The sequence below is a fragment of the Sminthopsis crassicaudata genome, chromosome 4 (assembly GCF_048593235.1).
Source record: "Sminthopsis crassicaudata isolate SCR6 chromosome 4, ASM4859323v1, whole genome shotgun sequence".
Taxonomy (NCBI): Eukaryota; Metazoa; Chordata; class Mammalia; order Dasyuromorphia; family Dasyuridae; genus Sminthopsis; species Sminthopsis crassicaudata.
Window position 1 is genome coordinate 277,643,426 of NC_133620.1, and position 18,667 is coordinate 277,662,092.

The window sequence follows — 18,667 nt, forward strand, 5'->3', positions numbered from 1 at the left end:
CAATTCACATGGAAGTGATTCGGGTTTTGGTGTGGCGCTGACATTGTAAGCAGAACCAGGAAAGAAACCTAAAAACTAAAAAACGGGGGATGAGGGAAATGATGGTGAAAGTTACGTCATTATACTTATCCAATTTGGCCACAGAAAAGAGAAAATAAACATCTCAGGGAAGAAGTGGGGAGACTGAGCGGCTCTATCACACATATACATTTAGATAGATGGGATCTATGTGATGGTTATTGTGGACTCGAGTAAAAATGTTCTTATGAGGGAAAGCTAAAGGGGGAAGGGTCTATGCTAAGCAATGAATAGAATATAAACACAAAAGGTATTACTCAAACTTTAATTTATTAAGAGTTTGATGGAGAGCGACATGAGAGGGAACCAGAGGTTACAGCAGATCATGAAAGAAAAACGGAGCAGAAGTGACAGAAGGAAAGTCACCAGAGAGAACGTCAGCAGAATGAGGGGGCATCACCCAGGGAAAGCTACGGATTCCTGGGCAGACACCCCGAGGGACACTGTCTCCATTTAATGTCAAGAAATGTAAATGAAGACCAGAAGCATGCTGGGTAATCGGCTCTGCAGGAATCATGGAAGGAAATGGACAAGAGGCCCCAGGGGTGGACGGCAATGTCACCTCTGGAGGCATTTCTCACTGTGACAGAGGCTACGGATGCCCAGGGCTGAAGCTTCCTCCCTCTGGCCCCCACTCTGTCTCTGTGTCACCAGGTCCCAGCTGATTCTCAGCCTCCTAGTTATGGGGGAGGCTCAAGGGACAAAAATGATAAAACCCGGTACAGAAAGGAGGTAAAGGGGGGTCTCTGTGGCTATCGGGAATTCCCTAGAGTTCTGAAGAGTTAAAGGTGCAGGGAAGGAGATAATCTGGGGAAGGGGTCAGGGGGACTAAAGTCCAGGAGCTCTGGCCACAAGCAGGGGCCCCCAAATGTGAGAGGGAGGATGAGAAGGAGGCTGAGAGGGAGGCTGAGAGGGGGGGGCTGAGAGGGAGGCTGAGAGGGGGGCTGAGAGGGGGGCTGAGAGGGGGGCTGAGAGGGGGGCTGAGAGGGGGGCTGAGGGAGGCTGAGAGGGAGGCTTAGAGGGGAGGGTGAGAGTAAGGCTGAGAGGGAGGCTGAGAGGGGGGGCTGAGAGGGAGGCTGAGAGGGGGGGCTGAGAGGGAGGCCGAGAGGGAGGCTGAGGGGGAGGCTGAGAGGGAGGCTGAGGGGGAGGCTGAGAGGGGGGCTGAGAGGGGGGCTGAGAGGGAGGCTTAGAGGGGGGCTGAGAGGGGGGCTGAGAGGGAGGCTGAGAGGGAGGCTGAGAGGGAGGCTGAGAGGGGGGGCTGAGGGAGGCTGAGAGGGAGGCTTAGAAGGGAGGGTGAGAGTAAGGCTGAGAGGGAGGGCTGCGAGGGAGGCTGAGAGGGGGGCTGAGAGGAAGGGCTGAGAGGGAGGGCTGAGAGGGAGGCTGAGAGGGCGAGGGCTGAGAGGGGGGCTGAGAGGGGAGGCTGAGAGTGAGGCTGAGAGGGGGGGCTGAGAGGGAGGCCGAGAGGGAGGGCTGAGAGGGAGGCCGAGAGGGAGGCTGAGAGGGAGGCTGAGAGGGGGGGCTGAGAGGGAGGCTGAGGGGGAGGCTAAGAGGGGGGGGCTGAGGGAGGCTGAGAGGTGAGGCTGAGAGGGAGGCTGAGAGGGGGGCTGAGGGGAGTCTGAGAGGGAGGCTTAGAGGGGAGGCTGAGAGGGGGGCTGAGAGGTGAAGCTGAGAGGGAGGCTGAGAGGGGGGGCTGAGAGGGAGGCTGAGGGGGAGGCTGAGAGGGGGGCTGAGAGGGAGGCTGAGGGGGAGGCTGAGAGGGGGGCTGAGAGGTGAGGCTGAGAGGTGAGGCTGAGAGGGAGGCTGAGAGGGGGGCTGAGGGGAGGCTGAGAGGGAGGCTTAGAGGGGAGGCTGAGAGGGGGGCTGAGAGGTGAGGCTGAGAGGTGAGGCTGAGAGGGAGGCTGAGAGAGGGGCTGAGGGGAGGCTGAGAGGGAGGCTTAGAGGAGAGGGTGAGAGTAAGGCTGAGAGGGAGGCTGAGAGGGGGGCTGAGGGGAGGCTGAGAGGGAGGCTTAGAGGGGAGGCTGAGAGGGGGGCTGAGAGGTGAGGCTGAGAGGTGAGGCTGAGAGGGAGGCTGAGAGAGGGGCTGAGGGGAGGCTGAGAGGGAGGCTTAGAGGAGAGGGTGAGAGTAAGGCTGAGAGGGAGGCTGAGAGGGAGGCTGAGAGGGGGGCTGAGAGGGAGGCTGAGAGGGAGGCTGAGAGGGAGGCTAAGAGGGGGGGGCTGAGGGAGGCTGAGAGGGAGGCTTAGAGGAGAGGGTGAGAGTAAGGCTGAGAGGGAGGCTGAGAGGGAGGCTGAGAGGGGAGGCTGAGAGGGAGGCTAAGAGGGGAGGGTGAGAGTAAGGCTGAAAGGGAGGTCTGAGAGGGAGGCTGAGAGGGGGGGCTGAGAGGGAGGCTGAGAGGGAGGCTGAGAGGGGGGCTGAGAGGGGGGCTGAGGGGAGGCTGGAGGGAGGCTGAGGGGAGGCTGAGAGGGAGCTGAGGGGAGGCTGAGAGGGGGGCTGAGGGGGGAGGCTGAGGGGAGGCTGAGGGGGGCAGCAGCTCCGGGGACACAGCCTCAGGGATCAGCTCAGGAGCCCTGCAGAAGACAGAGAACAGTCATATTAGGACCCACGTGGGTCTGAGCCACGGGCAGAACCACATGTACCCACCTGCTTGGCTTCCGGCCTGGGGCACAGATTGTGCAGTGAGCACCTGTCAGAGGATCTTACCTGCTGGCTGTGACCCCCGATTTCCTGGGAAAGGAAGGAGACAGAGAGATGAATGTAAATCTCAGCCCCGGAAGGGACCTGAGCCCCGTGGCACAGGGGCTGCTGACACTGCTCAGAGGGAGCACTCCCTCTACAGCTGCTGACACTGCTCAGAGGGAGCACTCCCTCTACAGCTGCTGACACTGCTGGGAGGGAGCACCCCCTCTACAGCTGCTGACACTGCTCGGAGGGAGCACTCCCTCTACAGCTGCTGACACTGCTCAGAGGGAGCACTCCCTCTACAGCTGCTGACACTGCTCAGAGGGAGCACTCCCTCTACAGCTGCTGACACTGCTCGGAGGGAGCACTCCCTCTACAGCTGCTGACACTGCTCGGAGGGAGCACTCCCTCTACAACTGCTGACACTGCTCGGAGGGAGCACTCCCTCTACAGCTGCTGACACTGCTCGGAGGGAGCACTCCCTCTACAGCTGCTGACACTGCTCGGAGGGAGCACTCCCTCTACAGCTGCTGACACTGCTCGGAGGGAGCACTCCCTCTACAGCTGCTGACACTGCTCGGAGGGAGCACTCCCTCTACAGCTGCTGACACTGCTCGGAGGGAGCACTCCCTCTACAGCTGCTGACACTGCTCGGAGGGAGCACTCCCTCTACAGTTGGGGGGGGGCGGGGCTGGACCTGAGACCCCTCCCAGGCCCAGCTCTGCTGATACAGGACTCCCTAAGACCCCTGAGCCCTGGGGAGGAGGAGCTGGGCCAGACCCCCCTCCCCCTGACCGGGCAGGTTTCTGGCCCAGCCCAGGCCCCTCTCTGCCTGCAGGAGACCCCGGGGCGGGGCTCAGGCTCCCCCACAGTCTCTCACCTTTCTGGCTCCTCTTGTGGACAATGAGGCCGACCCCCAGGAAGATCAGCCCCAGCACGAGGCCCCCGACTCCGCTCAGCATCTTACTCTGGGCAGACTCAGACTGGGCTCCTGGGAGGGGAGACACCGAGGGTCAAACCGCGCAGGGGGTGCGGGGAGCCCGAGAAGTCAGTCCTGTCCAGGGGAGGCAGGGGGAGCCCCTCCGGACCCGGAAGTGGCAGCTCGGGGCACTGACGTCATCCCCCCGCCCAGAGGGAAGGGCTCTCGGGCTGATCTCGGTCCTGGGGAGACAACCCCCAGCGTGCCCAGCTCTCGGTTCTGCGGCCGCTGCGGCTGTGCTGGGGAAGGGGGCAGCGCCCCGTGGGGCAGACAGAGGCCGGGACACTGAGGGGGTCCCAGAGCAGCGGGGGAGGGGGAGCTCGCTCTCACTCCAGTCCACGAGGACGGCTCCCTCAAGGCTGGAGTGCTCCACGTGGCAGGTGTAGACGTCTCCCCGCCGGGGCGTCATCTCCAGCATCACCAGGGTCTGGAAGGTCCAGTCTCCATTGCCCACCAGGCCCGTGGACACCACGCCGGCCGTCTCCTCCCGCCCGTTCAGGAACCAGCGGACCTCGATGTCCCCGGGATAGAAGCCGCCCACGGAGCACACCAGCAGGTTGTGCTGTCCCAGGGCGGCCATCTTGGATGGATACACAGTCACCTGGGGCTGGACTGGAGGAAGGAGGAGCTCCTGAGGGAGGGGCCAGAGAGGCTTCCCGCCCCCTCCCCTCTGTTTCTGTCCTCGGGACCCCCAGTCATTCTCCCCTTTGTCTCCCCATCCCGCCCTCCCCCTTCTTCCCTCCTCCTCCTGTGTCCCCGCTCTCCCCCAGTCTCTCCCCTGCTCTTGGGGTCCCTGTCTCTGTACCTGCTCCTGGGCCCCCCCTTTCTGTCCCCCAGCTCCCTCCCCTCCCCGGCGCACACTCACCGCGCCTGCGCACTAAGAAGGGCTCAACAACCCCGTAGTTGTGCCTGCAGTAAGTGTCCACCGCGGCCCTTGCCCTCTCCATGAAGTCCTTCTGGCTGTTCCAGTACTCAGCATCCGGCCGCCCCAGCTCCGTCACCGCCACGAACTTCCCCACGTCGCTGTCGAAGCGCACGTACTCCTCCCGGTTGTAGAAGTGTCTCTCCAGAAACCGCACGTGCTCCGTCCCGTTCTCGAAGTGACACTCGGCCTTTCCCTGCTCCGTGAAGTGCACTGTGGAGACCCCGGCGGGTCAGCCTTGACGGACTCCTTCCCTTCCCCCTCCCCTAACCCAAGCCCGCAGCCTGGGCCTGACCCACGACACCCCGCCCACAGCCGCCACCTCTTCCTGCACAGGCTCAGCCCCGCCCCCCCAGGCCCAGAGACCGCCAGCATCTTTCCCCAGGTCACACCACAAAGTGGGAATGGAGGGAGGACGGGAGCCCGGACCTTCAGGTTCAGCCGGAACTGTCTGCGGCGTCACCGCGGCCGCTCAGCCCCCCAGCCTGGGGCCGACAATCCCGGGAGGTTACCAGGATCTCTGATCCCCCCCCCCCCCCACGACCCCTCCCGCTCTGTATCCTGGCCCCGAATCCAAAGGGGCTGCAGGGGAGCTCTGTCTGACTCCCTGTGCCCCGAACTGCCACTAGACCCCGGTTCAGCCTCATTGCATTTAGACCCAGCTCCCGGCGGCAGGGAGCCGTCAGTCCCTGAAGAGAGCAGTGCCTTAGATTTGCTCTTAAGGAAACGGATGCTTAGTTCTGGAAGAGAAAAGGGGAGGCGGGGAGAGTGATTGGCGGCCTTCACCACAGTCTGGCTGGGAGGATTGCGGCTTTTCCGGGGCCTCTGAGCACAAAGGAAAGTACGCACTGAGGGACGCCCACCGACTCCGAGGAGGGAGAAAAGCGGACAGCCCAGTATGTGAATGTCCCCTGCAGAAAATCCTTCTCACCCTAACTCGGAGCACTTAGAGACAACGAGAAACCCCTCTGACATACACGCTTCTCCGCGTCCTCTGGAAGCAGAAAAGTCTCTTCAAGTACAAATCCTGTTTATGATCCTGCGTGTGTACAAAATGAAGCGCCAAGCCTCTATTTGCAGTGAGGCCTTTGTGCCTGGAAGCTCACTGCCCGCCCTGTGGGTCCCTTTCCTAATCACTAAAGACTTTCACACGGCGTGGAGAAGGAGCGTCGTCTCCCGCAGAAGAGAGCAGAAAGCCGTCTCTGCCCAGCGCCCCACCTCTTCCTTGGGCGGCAAATGTCTCCCTCTACAGCGGGGGCCGTTCTACCGTCCCCGGGAGCTGGGCCAGAGCGGCCGGGAGCTGGGTAGCTCTGAGGAGCGCTGGGCTCGGGAGGCTGGGTGCAAACGATTCCTGAATGTGCACAAATTGCCCCCTAATTAAAGGAGAACCATTTGCTGGAGCTGACAGAGACGGCTGCTAAAGGTCGAGCTGTAGAGTCGGGAAGTTTCCGGCCTGTGCGGTGGCAAAAGTGGGTCAGCTCCGCTCCCCCGTGCCTAAAGATTCACCACTGGGCCCTCTCCTGGGAAAGAGGGACAAATTGGGCCTCAAAGGCTCAAAATCCAAAAGGCTCCTTCACTTTTGTAGTGCGGTTTGGCTCAGTACAAGTTAGACAGACGGGACACACGGCCGATGCCGGCTCCGTCACTTTCACTGCTGTTGGGGAATTACACTTATTTTGCAGAAAACGAGGCAGAGGGATGAAGTTCCTTCTGTTCGGGCCTTTATGGGCCTCTCCCAGGATCCGAAACTGCGGTTTTTACTACGGAGGAACTAGAGATGGACGGTGATCCCTGGAATGACCCTCTCTTCTACACTCCTTTGGGGGTGCAAGGGGCGTCTGCCTCCCCTGGCAGCGCTCAGCAGGACCCTCCTAACGCCTCCTGAGCCGCCCCCTTACCAACAGGGGGATCAGGGATCCCACACCCCTCAGCCCTCCTCTCCGCCCGAGCTGGACTCTGGTAACGCTAAGATGTTTAGTCCTTCTCGGAGGAGCAGTAGACTCCTTTTTCCTCTTCCTGCCCCCTCCCACCTCCTCCTCAGGCCGCCTTGCCTCCCAGCCTTCCCCTTCTACCCATTCCCCAGAACCTGACTTAGCTGCAGCTGCAGCTCCGGCCTCTGACCTCTCTGCTCTGGTTCCTGAGGTACCTTCTCCTTCTCAGACCCTGACCTCTCACCTCTCTGTCTCCCCTAAGGTTCTGGTTCCTGATGTACCTTCTACTTCTCAGACCCCGGCCTCTGACCTCTCTGCTCTGGTTCCTGAGGTACCTTCTCCTTCTCAGACCCTGACCTCTGACCTATCTGCCTCCCCTAAGGCTCCGGTTCCTGATGTACCTTCTCCTTCTCAGACCCTGACCTCTGACCTATCTGCCTCCCCTAAGGCTCTGGTTCCTGACATACCTTCTCCTTCTCAGACCCCGACCTCTGACCTCTCTGCTCTGGTTCCTGAGGAACCTTCTCCTTCTCAGACCCCGACTTCTCACCTCTCTGCCTCCCCTAAGGCTCTGGTTCCTGACGTACCTTCTCCTTCTAAAATTCCAGTGTTGGAGAACCCAGCCCTCTAAACTCTTCCCCTTGAGGGAAGGGGCTAGCTGGGGATGGGGAGGCTTAGAGAGCAGATGCCTTTCTCCATGTCACATCTTTCCCAGATTAAGGAGAAACTAGGCAGGTACTCTGAGGATCCCACCAAGTTTATTGAGGGTTCAAGGCTATTGCACTCCAATCCCATCTGTCCTGGGGGGATGTTACATATTCTATCTTCTTCTTGTACCCTAGAGGAGAAAAGGAGGATCTGGGACCTGGCCCAGAAGTTTGCTGATGCCCTGGCTTCCTCTTCTCCTGGGAGATATCAGGCAGGGGCCATTGGTGTATCCCTGGCAGACCCTGGGTGGAACTATCAGGAGGGGACTGGTGACAGAGAGAAGGGGGATCATCTCCTAACCAGTCTCACTGAAGGCCTGAAAAAAAGCAAGTGAATTACGAGAAGCTGAGAGAAGTTACCCGGGCAGCTGATGAGAATCCTGCTTTATTTCAGGGTCTCCTTGTAGAGGCTATTAGGAAATACACTAATCTGCCCCCACTTCTCTAGAGGGGATTCCTGTCCTTGGCCTGCATTTTATTAATGATCTTCCCCTGATAAAAGACAAAAGCTGCAGAAATTGGCTCTAGGACCCCAGACTCCCATGAGTCAATTGTGAGAAGTCGCCTTTGGGGTATCTAATAACAGGGATGGAGAGGGAGACTGAAAAGAGACAGCACCGAATAAGGAGCAGGCCCAGATTTTGGCTGCACCATTTCCAATGGACCCCAAGGTTTGTGCTTCAGATGCAATCAACACGGCCACTGGGCTAGGAATTGCCCCAGGAGGAGCCGCCCTTTGGGCCCTTCCCCCGACACAAATGGGAAGGACACTGGAAGAGCGACTGTGGAGAGAAGGGGAGAACCACGGCCCCCAGGCTTGCCCTCCACACCCCTTCAGACCTGGAGTGACAGGGCCCCGGGCCCGGCTATGGCCCCTCTTCTCCCATCAGTGAAGCCGAGCCCAGGGTGATCTTGGATGTGGCAGGTGTGCAAATTTCGTTCCTTTTTAGTAGGGGGCCTCTCTTTTGGTTTTGCTCGAACATTCGGGTACCGCTCGCTCCCCCATAAAGTGATGGGAATTGAGGGGAGACACCGTAACTGCCTGGAAACCCTCCCCCTGCCATGCTGGTTTGGAGACCTCATGTTTCCACATTCTTTCCTAATTATCCCTTCCTGTCCCAGCCCATGGATGGGCAGGGATTTAATGAAAAAACGGGGAGCTCATTTCTCTCTGCTTCAGCCTCCAGACAATCTCTTTGTGCTCCTCCCCAGACCCTCCCACATTCCCTGTGAAATCTGGGAGGAAACAGACTCCTCCGTGGGGGACCAGGGTATCCCCGGAGGAGCCCCGCATGTGACCCCAGCCCTCATTGACTTGTGGGATCCCAGAGTATTTCCTCATAGGGGCCAATGCCGATTAAGCAGGAACACAGGATGGGATTACAGCCTCTACTAGACAAGTTCCTTAAATATAAACTTTTGCTTCCTTGTCACTCCCCCTGTAATTCTCTGATTCTTTCTGTCACAAAGCCGGAGATTACCGCCTAGTGCAGGACCTGAGGGCCTGTAATGAAGCTGTTGTTCCCATTCATCCTATCCTGCCGAGTTCATATACCATTCTTCCTCAGATCCCAGGGGATACACAATGGTTCTCCACCCTGGACCTTAAAGATGCGGTTCTCTGTATTCCTTTGCATGAGGACTCAAGATTCCTTTTTGCTTTTGAATGGGCTAAGCCCAAGGAACTTCCCCGTCAATTCACTAGGACTGTCTCGCCCCAGGGTTTTTGTGAGAGCCCGCATTTGTTTGGGCAAGCTCTGGCAAGAGATTTACCAGATATTAAACTGCCAGACAGCAGTCTCCTACAATATGTTGATGACATCTTACTCTGCGGCCCCCCAGAGAGGAGTCCCTGACAGCGACCACAAAGACCCTAAACTTTCTAGCGCCACGGGACACAGGGTCTCCCTACGAAGGCCCACATTGCCTGTCAGTCAGTCAACTATTAGGGTCACCATCTCACCCTCGATCTCTAACAGAGGAGAGGAAACAGGTTATTTTAAGCCTCCTAGTTCCGGCCTCAAAGAAGCAGCTGCGAACTTTTCTAGGTAAGGCCAGTTTCTGTAGAATATGGATCCCTAATTTTGGAATACAGAGCCCTCTATGAGTCTATTCAAGGTCCTGATAACCTTCCTCTTGAATGGGGACCAGAGCAAGTTAAGGGTTTAAAACACCTAAAGCCAAACCGACATCCGCCCGGCCCTCGCTTTGCCTAATTTACAGAAATCTTTCCCTCTGTATGTAGATGAGAGGCGTGGACGGGCTTTGGGGGTTCTCACTCGGTCTCTAGGACCTGATCCCAGGCCTGCGGCTTATTTCTCACAGAAGCCGGACTCGGCTTCCCCAGGATGGCCTTCCTGCCTCAGAGCAGTGGCTGCCTCAGCCCTGCTGAGAGAGGAAGCCTCCAAACTAACCTTGGGCCAGCCTTAGAGGTCCTAATCCCCCCAGAGTCCAAAGCACTCTAGAAGCCAAAGGCCATCAGTGGCTCTCCAGCAGGGGGCTCACTGGGTACCAGGCCCTCCTGTTAGATACCCCTGACCTGTCTCTCCGAGTCTGCCTCACTTTAAGTCCTGCCACTCTTCTCCCTGACGTCTTTCCACTGGGAGCTATTGTCCATGGTTGTTCTGTCTACTCCAGCAGACCTGACTTAAGGGAGATCCCCCTGGAGAATCCGGACGGGGAGTGGTTCACAGACGGGTCTGGCCTTCTCCAGAATGGGGAGAGAAAGGCGGGTGGTGCAGTGGGATCTCTTCACAACACCCTGGAGGCCGAGTCATTGCCCCCTGGAACTTCGGAAGTCTGAACTCATAGCATTAACCGGGGCATTAGAACTGGGGAAGGGGAGGAGAGTCACTATTCACACTGACTCCCAATATGCTTTTCATGTTTTGCATGCTCATGGAGCTATCTGGAAAGAAAGGGGCTGGTTAAACATGCGGGAGAAATTCTGCACCTACTGCAGGCTGTCCGTGAGGGCTCGGTCACATTTTGTGAGGGGCACCAGAAGGGAGAGTCACCTCAGGCTGAGGGAGACAGGCTGGCAGATTCAGCTGCCAGAACTGCTGCTCTTTCACCCCTGACTGTGGCTCCTTTAATTCTCCAGTTGTCTGACCCCTTTGTTCTGCCCTACAGCTCGAGGGAAACGGCTTTAGCCAAGGAAAGGGGATACAGTCTTTCTCCTTCCAGGCGGTTCCAGACACTCTCAGACCACCTCTTAATCCCGGAGGAGAGTCTGGAAACTGATGTCTGGTCTCCACCAGGCCAGGCACAGGGGGAGAAAGGCTCTCCACTCCCTGGTGAGTTTCTTCTGGTCACAAGCTGGGGGAAACAAACAGGTGTGGGGGCCTGCCCAGTCTGTGCCCAGGGGAATCCTAGGGAGCTGTTAAGCCCCCCCCCTCCTGAAGCCAGTCCCGAGGAGGGGCCGGACCTGGTGAGGAGGGGCCGGACCTGGTGAGGAGGGGCCGGACCTGGTGAGGAGGCGAAGCAGACTTCACACATACGCCCCCTGTAGAGGTTTTAAACTGCTTTGGGTGTTTGTTGATACATTTACCACTTGGGTGGAAGCTTTTCCCTGCAGGACTGAGGAAGCCCAAGGTATCTAAATGCTTGTTGAAGGAGATCATTCTGTGCTCTGTCTTGCCCCGCTCTTTGCAGAATGGCAATGGCCGGCCTTCATCTCTCAGGTGACTCACGGGGAGCCAGGGCACTTAACTCTCCTATCATCTTCACTCTGCCTGGCGTCCTCAAGCCTCTGGGAAGGCAGAAAAATGAATCACACACTTAAGAGGGTCCCGACTAAACTCTGCTTGGAGACCAGGGAGGACTGGATAAAGAATCTCCCACTGGGGCTCCTGAGAGTCAGAATCGCTCCCAGGAAATAATTAAACTAAGTCCTTTTGAACTTCTGCATCCTGATAGACTCTGTTCTGCAGGGAAGCACTCAGTTCCTGACTCAGCTGGGTGCATGTCAAAAGGCACTCTCTGAGTATGCAAATGAGCACGTCCCTAGGCCCCTGGAAGCCTCACACCCAATCCCCTCCCCGTCAATCCAGGAGATGTGGGGTATTTGAAAACCTGGAAGCCCCAGGCAGCCGACCCTTTGGGTGGAAAGTGGAAAGGCCAGTACCAGGTTATTCCAACCACTCCCACCGCAGTTAAGCTGGAAGGGCCCCCAGCTGGACTCATATTCCTAGAATTAAACATGCTGCTTCTGTTACCTCTCCTTCAGATACCCCAGAGTACTCCTGGGAGCCCACGGAGCACCTGAAGTTTCTGCTCTGCAAGTCTCCTGGACAAACGCTGGAGAAAGAAGGCTCTCGCCCTAATCTCCTTCCTTCCTCGTTGTGAGGGCTCTACTCCTGTTGCTCTCTCTCCAGCTTTCCTGGTCTCACTCTGGGGGCCTCGACACTGGGGAGACAACTTCCTGGTCAGACGAGGGGACTCTGCGGGGACTGGGGGTGTCATCACCATCCCCAGGGTGGCCCACAGACAGGGCCCGATGCATTCCTTGCAAAGGTCCCACGTGCCCGACCCCCTCCCTGGATGCCACCCCTTTGTGTTAGCTAACCCCCAGGGGAACTACTCTGCCCCCGCTGCCCCCGCTGTCTGGCTGGGAAGGATTCCCATCCACTCTCCCCCCACTATAGAGACAGCGGATGTCACTGTTCCCCAGGATGGCCGGGCTCCTATCCCCGCCATGGGGACTGACCTGTACCACCAACCCCGGGTGCCAGAGAGCCTGAGCTCTCTCAGGCCTGCCCCAGTGTCACCTCGGCGGCTTGTACCAGCTGGGTGAAAGGGTCCCAGGGCAGGCGCACTGTTCATTATGCACCCCTTCATAAAGTGACCGTGGGAAACCCATTCCGAGATTATACTGGCAACAGCTTCTATGCCTCCTTCTTTAAAGCTGCTGCTTAACCTTCTGAAAACTAACACTCCCACTGATAGAAGGCTTTGTGGCTATGCTCATCCATGGGCCCCAGGAGACGGCTTCAAAATCTCGCCTCTGGAACCCTCTGCCCACCTAGGGGTTTGCTTTTCTTTGCTAAGTTCCCCATCCCCCTCCAGAACCACTCAGGGGCCGTGAAGAGAGACACCCCAGGTCAGAACCCTCCCCTCCTGTGATTCTCTCCACCCGATGCTTGACCCTTTCAGACACTAGGGTCTTGTACCTTAGCTTATTCAGTCAGCCCTTTTACAGTGTACAATGCCGGAGCCAGATGCAGAAACCCCTGCCCTGAGGAGACATAAATGGGGATTTGGGGAGAATGCTCTGTGGTATTTGGAAAAAGGGGCGGGAATACTACTTCCCTGTGGGGTACTTGGAACATGAAAACATCCTCTCTGATCTGACAGCCACAATCAACAATTTGTCTGGGAAACGGCTCCTTCTCTGAGGGAGATCCAGGAATCTCTTGACTCCTGGGCAGAAATGGTCCTAGAGAATCCTATGGCTTTAGATTATCTTCTTGCCTCAGGGGAGGTGTCTGGGCTTTAGTCAACACCTCTTGCTGTATGTACAGTAACAACTGAAGGAAAGTTGAGCTGTGCTCTGAGAGAATCCTACAGAAAGCTGCCTGGACGCCAGACATCCACAGCAGCTTCTCCCCCCCCCCCCCCAACTCCTCCTCTGGGTGGAGTTCCTGGATATGGTCTCTACTGGCCCCCATACTAACTCCTCTTCTGGTTATTGTCCCTTTGCTCATGTTTGGTCCCTGCATTTTCAGATTGCTCCTGAGATTTGTTTCCTCCAGGCTCCGAGCTGCTACCTTCCAGCTTCTCTTAAGACCTGAGGATCCTGGGACAGCTGATGTACAAACTCCACATCCGTGGGACGCTGCGGCTGTCGCTTTCAGATCCCCAGTCTCCCCTCCTCCCCCCCTTCTACGCCCATTTCCAGCAGGAAGCAGCTAGATTGAGATAGGTGACCCTTTCCCAGAAGAACTTGTGCTCATTGTCTGAGGGGGAGATGAAGAGGAAGAAAAGCAGACAGCCCAGTATGTAAATCACCAACAAAATCTTACTTCCTCTAGAGAAAAATCCCTTTCTTACACAAACTTCGGAGGACTTACAGTATCCAGAGAAACCCCTTTGACATCAAACTTCTCCATATCCTCTAGAAGCAGAAAAGTCTTTTTCAGATACAAATTCTGTTTTATGATCCTGTGTGTGTATAAAATGAAGCTCCAAAATTCTACTCTTTGCAGTAAGGCTTTTCTGCCTGGAAGCTCATTTCCAGCAGACGCTGTGGCGTCCCTTTCCTAATCAATAAAGACTTTGGTTTAACACAGCATTGAGAAGGCAAATTCTTCCCTCTCTCTCGAACCGGCCTCAGCATTGTGGAGAAGAGAGGAGAAACCCATCTCTGCCCAGTGTCCCACCCTCTTCATCCCACCCTGTGACTCACTTCTGGGGCTAGCTCAGTTCCCTTTCTATTCCATTGTGGGTAGAGTCTAATTTCTATCTTGTGAGAAAATTGTATTCCACTGTGGGAAATGACAGGAAGGAAACCTTATTTCATGTTTGCACAGTGCCTGGGGGATGGCCACCCTCTTCTTGCTGCCTAGAGACCCTTAACAAAGGCCCTGGGTTCTGCAGAGCAGAAACGGAGCAGATCCAGAGACGAGGCAGAGAGTCTTCTCGCAATTTTACATCGGTACACGTATATGTAGACACTTATACAAATGGAATATGATTTATCTGGAAACTGCCCCATCCTCATCAATCAGTTATTGGTCCCAAGTTCCTTTGTTAACAGATACCTGGGGAAAAGCAGGGCCTCTTGTTCTGATTTCAGGGAATTGCACCTGTTTGCTCTCCCCTTGCAACTTGGAAAGTCCTAATCTTTCCTCCAATTAGAATTCAAGTGGCCTAATGTTGTATTGCTTCTTTTTTAATGAATTAAAATTCATGGCTCTTACTTGATAAACAATTTTTCCTCTATTGGAGTCCAGCCCTAAGCTGAGGAGATCTGGTCCTGACTTATTGAGTCACTGGCAGACATTGCTTAATGAATCCAGATGCTCAGAAACGCAAACATTTGTTTCCTTGGTTATTTCATCTCTCATCCGCCACATGTAAGGGATGCTATGGCAGGGACACTGTGGGGGGAGGCAGAGTAAGGAACTGAAGAGAAAACCAGAGTCATGGACCACGAATCTAGAAGAATTGTATTATCCTCATTAGGAATGGAAAAGTTTGACAGCATTTTCACTCTTTGTTGTTATTTGTTACTTTTTGTTTTCTTTCTCATTTTTTCCCTTTTTGATCTGATTTTTCTTGTGCAGCATGATAATTGTATAAATATGTATAGATATATTGGATTTAACATATTTCAATATAGTTAACATATATTGGATTACCTGCCATCTAGGGGAGAGGGTGCGGAGAAGGAAGGGAAAATTTGGAACACAAGGTTTTGCAAGGGTCCATGTTGAAAAACTATCCATGCATATATATTGAAAATAAAAAGCTTTAACTAAATAAATAAAAATAAAGGAATAGAAAAGTGTGGAAGAAGCGTGGGTTTGGGGGGAAAGCAGTGAGTTCGGTTTTGAATATGTGCTTAGGGGAGCTCAGAGACATCCAGATTGAAACAAGCAGGAGGCAGCAGGTGGTGCTGGGCAGAGACTTAGGCAGGAAACAGATCTAGGAGTCATTGAGCAGAGATGGGAATTGGCTCTGTGAGAGCGGATGGAGTCACAGAGAGGAGACAAGAAAGCCTTGGGACACACCCTCACTTGGGGGATATGATGGGGATGAGAAACTTTTGTAGGGCACTGAGAAAGAGCGAACAGATGAGAGACCAGGAGAGAGCAGAGCCCCAAAATCCCGGAGAGGAGAGAATCCCAGGAGCTGAAGGTGGCTGACAGTGTCAGATTCAGTGGAAAGTTCATGGGGGATGAAGCCTGAGAAAAGATCGTCCTCTTTGGCCATGGAGAGAGAGCTCTTGGGTCACTTGGGAGAGGGCAGTGAGGTGGGGAGTCAGACTGAGGAGTGAGGGAGAGGAGGGGGGCAGTGAGTGCAGACCTTGGTGCAGGTGTCTGCCTGGGGAAGGAAGGAGAAGAAGGTGACAATCACCTGCAGAGAATCCCATCTGGCTCAGGTCTGGTGAGGTCCTTCTACACAGCAAAGAACCTCCTCACCCTGACTTTCCTTCTAGAAATGCTTCAGATGCCCCTTTTCTTGGACATCCGAACTCTCACTAATAAATGCTCCCCCGCACTCAGACTGGGCTCTGGCTTTTGTCTCTTTTTGCTTCCTCGGTACTCAGCACAGTGCCTGACACATAGTAGGTGCTTCGTAAATGTTGATTGATGGCTGAATGACAGTATGAACTGATGCAGAAAGAAGTGACTGGAGACAGAAGAACAATGGACACAATAAAAATATGGCAGAGAAACATCTTTGAAAGACTCAGTAACTCTGCCATAACCAGCCATGATTCCAGAGCACCAGTGATGAAAGTGCTCCCCATCTAGAGCACTCAGAAGACAAATGACTCTTCCCCAGCTCTGATCTGACCGAGGCCCCACCTGCTCAGTAACCTCCGGTGGCTCCGGTTACCTCCAGGACCCTCCTCCCTCCCTCCCCCCGCTGGGATCCAGCTTCCCTCTCTCAGCCCCGGGCATTTCCTCTCGTCTCCCCGTGGCTGGGACTCTCCCTCCTCGCCCCTGGCTCCTGGCTTCCCCGCTTCCTTCGGTCCCAGCTGAGACCCCACCTTCTCCCTCAGAGCTTCTCCGGCTCGTTCAGTTCACTACCCGTTTTCCCTCAGGGAGTTTCCCGTGACCGGACGTGCAGGTGTGTACCCCAGGTGCACAAATCCAACCCTGACCGATAAGAAACCACTGTTTCCCATGCTCCTCAGTCAGTCACGCCCCCCAGAGGTGGGAACAAGACCCACAGTCTAGAAGCTGCAGGAGCCCTCCACAGTCCCCCCAATTTAGTGCCTTCCCTCTGCCGTTATTGCCTCATTGTTCTGAAAATGACTCATTTGTGCACATCCGTTTGCACTCTGGCATCCCCGGGGACCTGTATCTTTCTCGTGTCCCCAGAGGTAACAAAGGGAAAACGTAGTAAAAGCTTGATAAAAGTGGGACGACTTCTAACTCCGAGGCTACTTAAATGTGCTGCAGTTTGGCTGGTCTCCCACCCGGGGGCAGCACCCGGTCATTGCACACAGGCCGATAGCCCTGGGCTCCGGGGCTGTCACCTGGCTGAGCTGCCATCTCCCTGCTGGGCCTGGGCGGTCCCACTGCCGGGCTTTCCCTGCTCAGGCCCGACACCCTGTCTCCAGAAGGCCCCTTCTCTCCCTGCACAGTGGCTGTGACTCGGCATCCTCTCCCCCGGGGCAGGAGGAGACAAAGCTCCAAGGGGCTGCAGGTTCCTGGGGAAGCTCTAGGGCAGGGCGGGACCCCAGGGGCCGGGCCAGGCCGCAGGGACACAACGTGGGCAGTGCCGGGGCTCTCATGCCCCCCCGCAGTACTTACATCCTCTGGAGGACTGTGTCCCACCCCAGGCTCCCCCCTGCCCAGGACCTCCCCCTGCTGGGTCATGGCAGCGGCCCCTTCATGCAGACTGGGGCTCCAGGGAGAGCCGCAGCGGCAGCGGGGACCCGAGAGGGCCGAAGGATGGGGGCTGCTCCAGGGAGGGGGGAGGGGAGCATTGGGCTTACACCTCTCTTTTCAGAGCATTGCCAAGGGCTCCCGGAGACAGGAGACAAGCCAGCCTGGGCCGGTCCTTGGTCCCTCCAGCCCAGCCCTGTAACCATCCTCACAGTACCAGATGGAAGCACCCTCCTGCTCCTCCTCCACGATGTCATCCATGAAAACCTGGGCGATCCCACCTTCTGCAGCCTCCCTGAGGCCCCGGAATTGTCCCTGGGAAATTGGTGCAGGAAAGTCTGCCCTTGCTCCCCAGGAACACCAAATGGAAACCTTCCCAGCACACGAGGCAGACTCCGTGGAGGCGCACGGCAGGACGGGGAAGCTGAGACAGGAGGAGCAGACCCTGGCGGTCCTGACCACGTCACCCCTAATTAAAGCTCTCAGGGACTCCCTCTCACGCCTGGACCAAACCCAAAATCTCTGCTCGACCTTCACGGCCCCCACAACCTGCCCCCCTTCCGTCCTCCTTAAACTCCCCATCCCAGCCCCGCCCCCAGCCCAGCGCTGCTATCCACGACTGACCTGTTCTTCCTCCCTTACATTTCTCCTCTCCCCCTCGGGCGCTCTCTGACCCTCTCCTGCTCAGAACGCTCCTCCTCCCCACCTGCGCCTCTGACTTCCCAGGGGAACTTCGAGCTCGACTCCCACCTCGGCTCCTTCCCTGACCTCCTCTGGTTCCCTCTGGGACGCTGTGCCATCTGTCCCGTAAATATCTTATCTCTAGAGTCCTGTGTCTTCCCTGTGAGGCTGAACTGAGAGCAGGGCCTGAACTTGGCCTTTCTTCCCGTCCTTAGCTGTAGCCCAGAGCCTGAAAGGTGGCGGTGTCTGATAATATTCCTGATAGACTGGTTAGAGCTCTCAGCTCTTGGAGGGGAGCTGCAGCAAGTCCCAGAACCCTCAGGGAAACAGGGACAGGAAGCAGGCCAAAGGAGCCTGAAAACCGGCTTCCCCTACTGCCCATCTCCCTGAGCACCATCCGGCCCCAAGGGCTTCCTCTGGTCTGGGCCTGGAGAGAAGGATGCTCCCTGGGCCCCACCTGAGGTTTGCGGGGAGCTGCTGCTCTGGACCTACCTGGGCTGTGTCGGCCTGCAGCCACCTGGGGATTCAGCACCAGCAGGGTCACAGCCAGAACTTGTATCCAGACTTCCTTGGGGAGCAAGACACACACCATCCTGCAGATGAGGCTCAGGGACTCAGAGAGACGTAACAGTCGGGGTGGTCCTCACTGTACGGAAACTACCCCCCACGTCTCCCAGACTAAGAATTTACAGACTCTCTTGTCTGCCCCAGGGATGGATCAGGAGGGAGAGAGCCAATTAGCACTAGGAATGACCTGCATCATCAGTTCCCAGGCAGAAGTTCTTTTGTCAGGGTATGTTCTAATATCTAATGATTTTCCACTGATGAAAAAAAGTCCCAGAAATCAAAGAATCTCAGGGACCCCAGAGGAAATGTCTTACCTAAACATTTTAAAAACACATTATAAAAAGTATAGTTTGTGAGCATTCTGAAAAGGAAAATGACTGTATGAGTCCATAAAGACCTCATCAAAAACAGGTCATGCTAGATAAAACTTTTTTGACACTATAACAGAACTGATGGATCAGCAAAATGTTCTAAGTGTTTTAACCAAAAAGGAATCTGGCAGGGGCAGCTAGGTGGGGCAGTGGATACAGCACCAGCCCTGAATTCAGGAGGACCTGAGTGG

The 18,667-nt window shown here is 56.1% G+C and overlaps 1 protein-coding gene across 21 annotated transcripts; it reads right to left on the minus strand.

Annotated features, from left to right (window-relative positions):
* Nucleotides 1-329: 329 nt before the first annotated feature.
* On the minus strand, nt 330-18,257 carry LOC141566418 (HLA class II histocompatibility antigen, DRB1 beta chain-like). Of its 21 annotated transcripts, none has more exons than XM_074310928.1 (8): nt 18,031-18,257; nt 4,600-4,869; nt 4,065-4,346; nt 3,636-3,746; nt 2,777-2,800; nt 2,489-2,643; nt 871-984; nt 330-824 (listed from the first exon to the last, which is right to left on the minus strand). In XM_074310928.1, the coding sequence occupies exons 1-6, from the start codon at nt 18,128-18,130 to the stop codon at nt 2,630-2,632; spliced, it is 801 nt and encodes a 266-aa protein (XP_074167029.1). In that variant the 5' UTR covers nt 18,131-18,257; the 3' UTR covers nt 330-824; nt 871-984; nt 2,489-2,629. The 21 variants fall into 21 exon arrangements, with proteins under 21 accessions (XP_074167029.1, XP_074167025.1, XP_074167024.1 ...); XM_074310924.1 differs by having other exon boundaries at nt 871-1,070; nt 2,415-2,643; XM_074310923.1 differs by having other exon boundaries at nt 871-1,070; nt 2,353-2,643.
* Nucleotides 18,258-18,667: the final 410 nt, after the last annotated feature.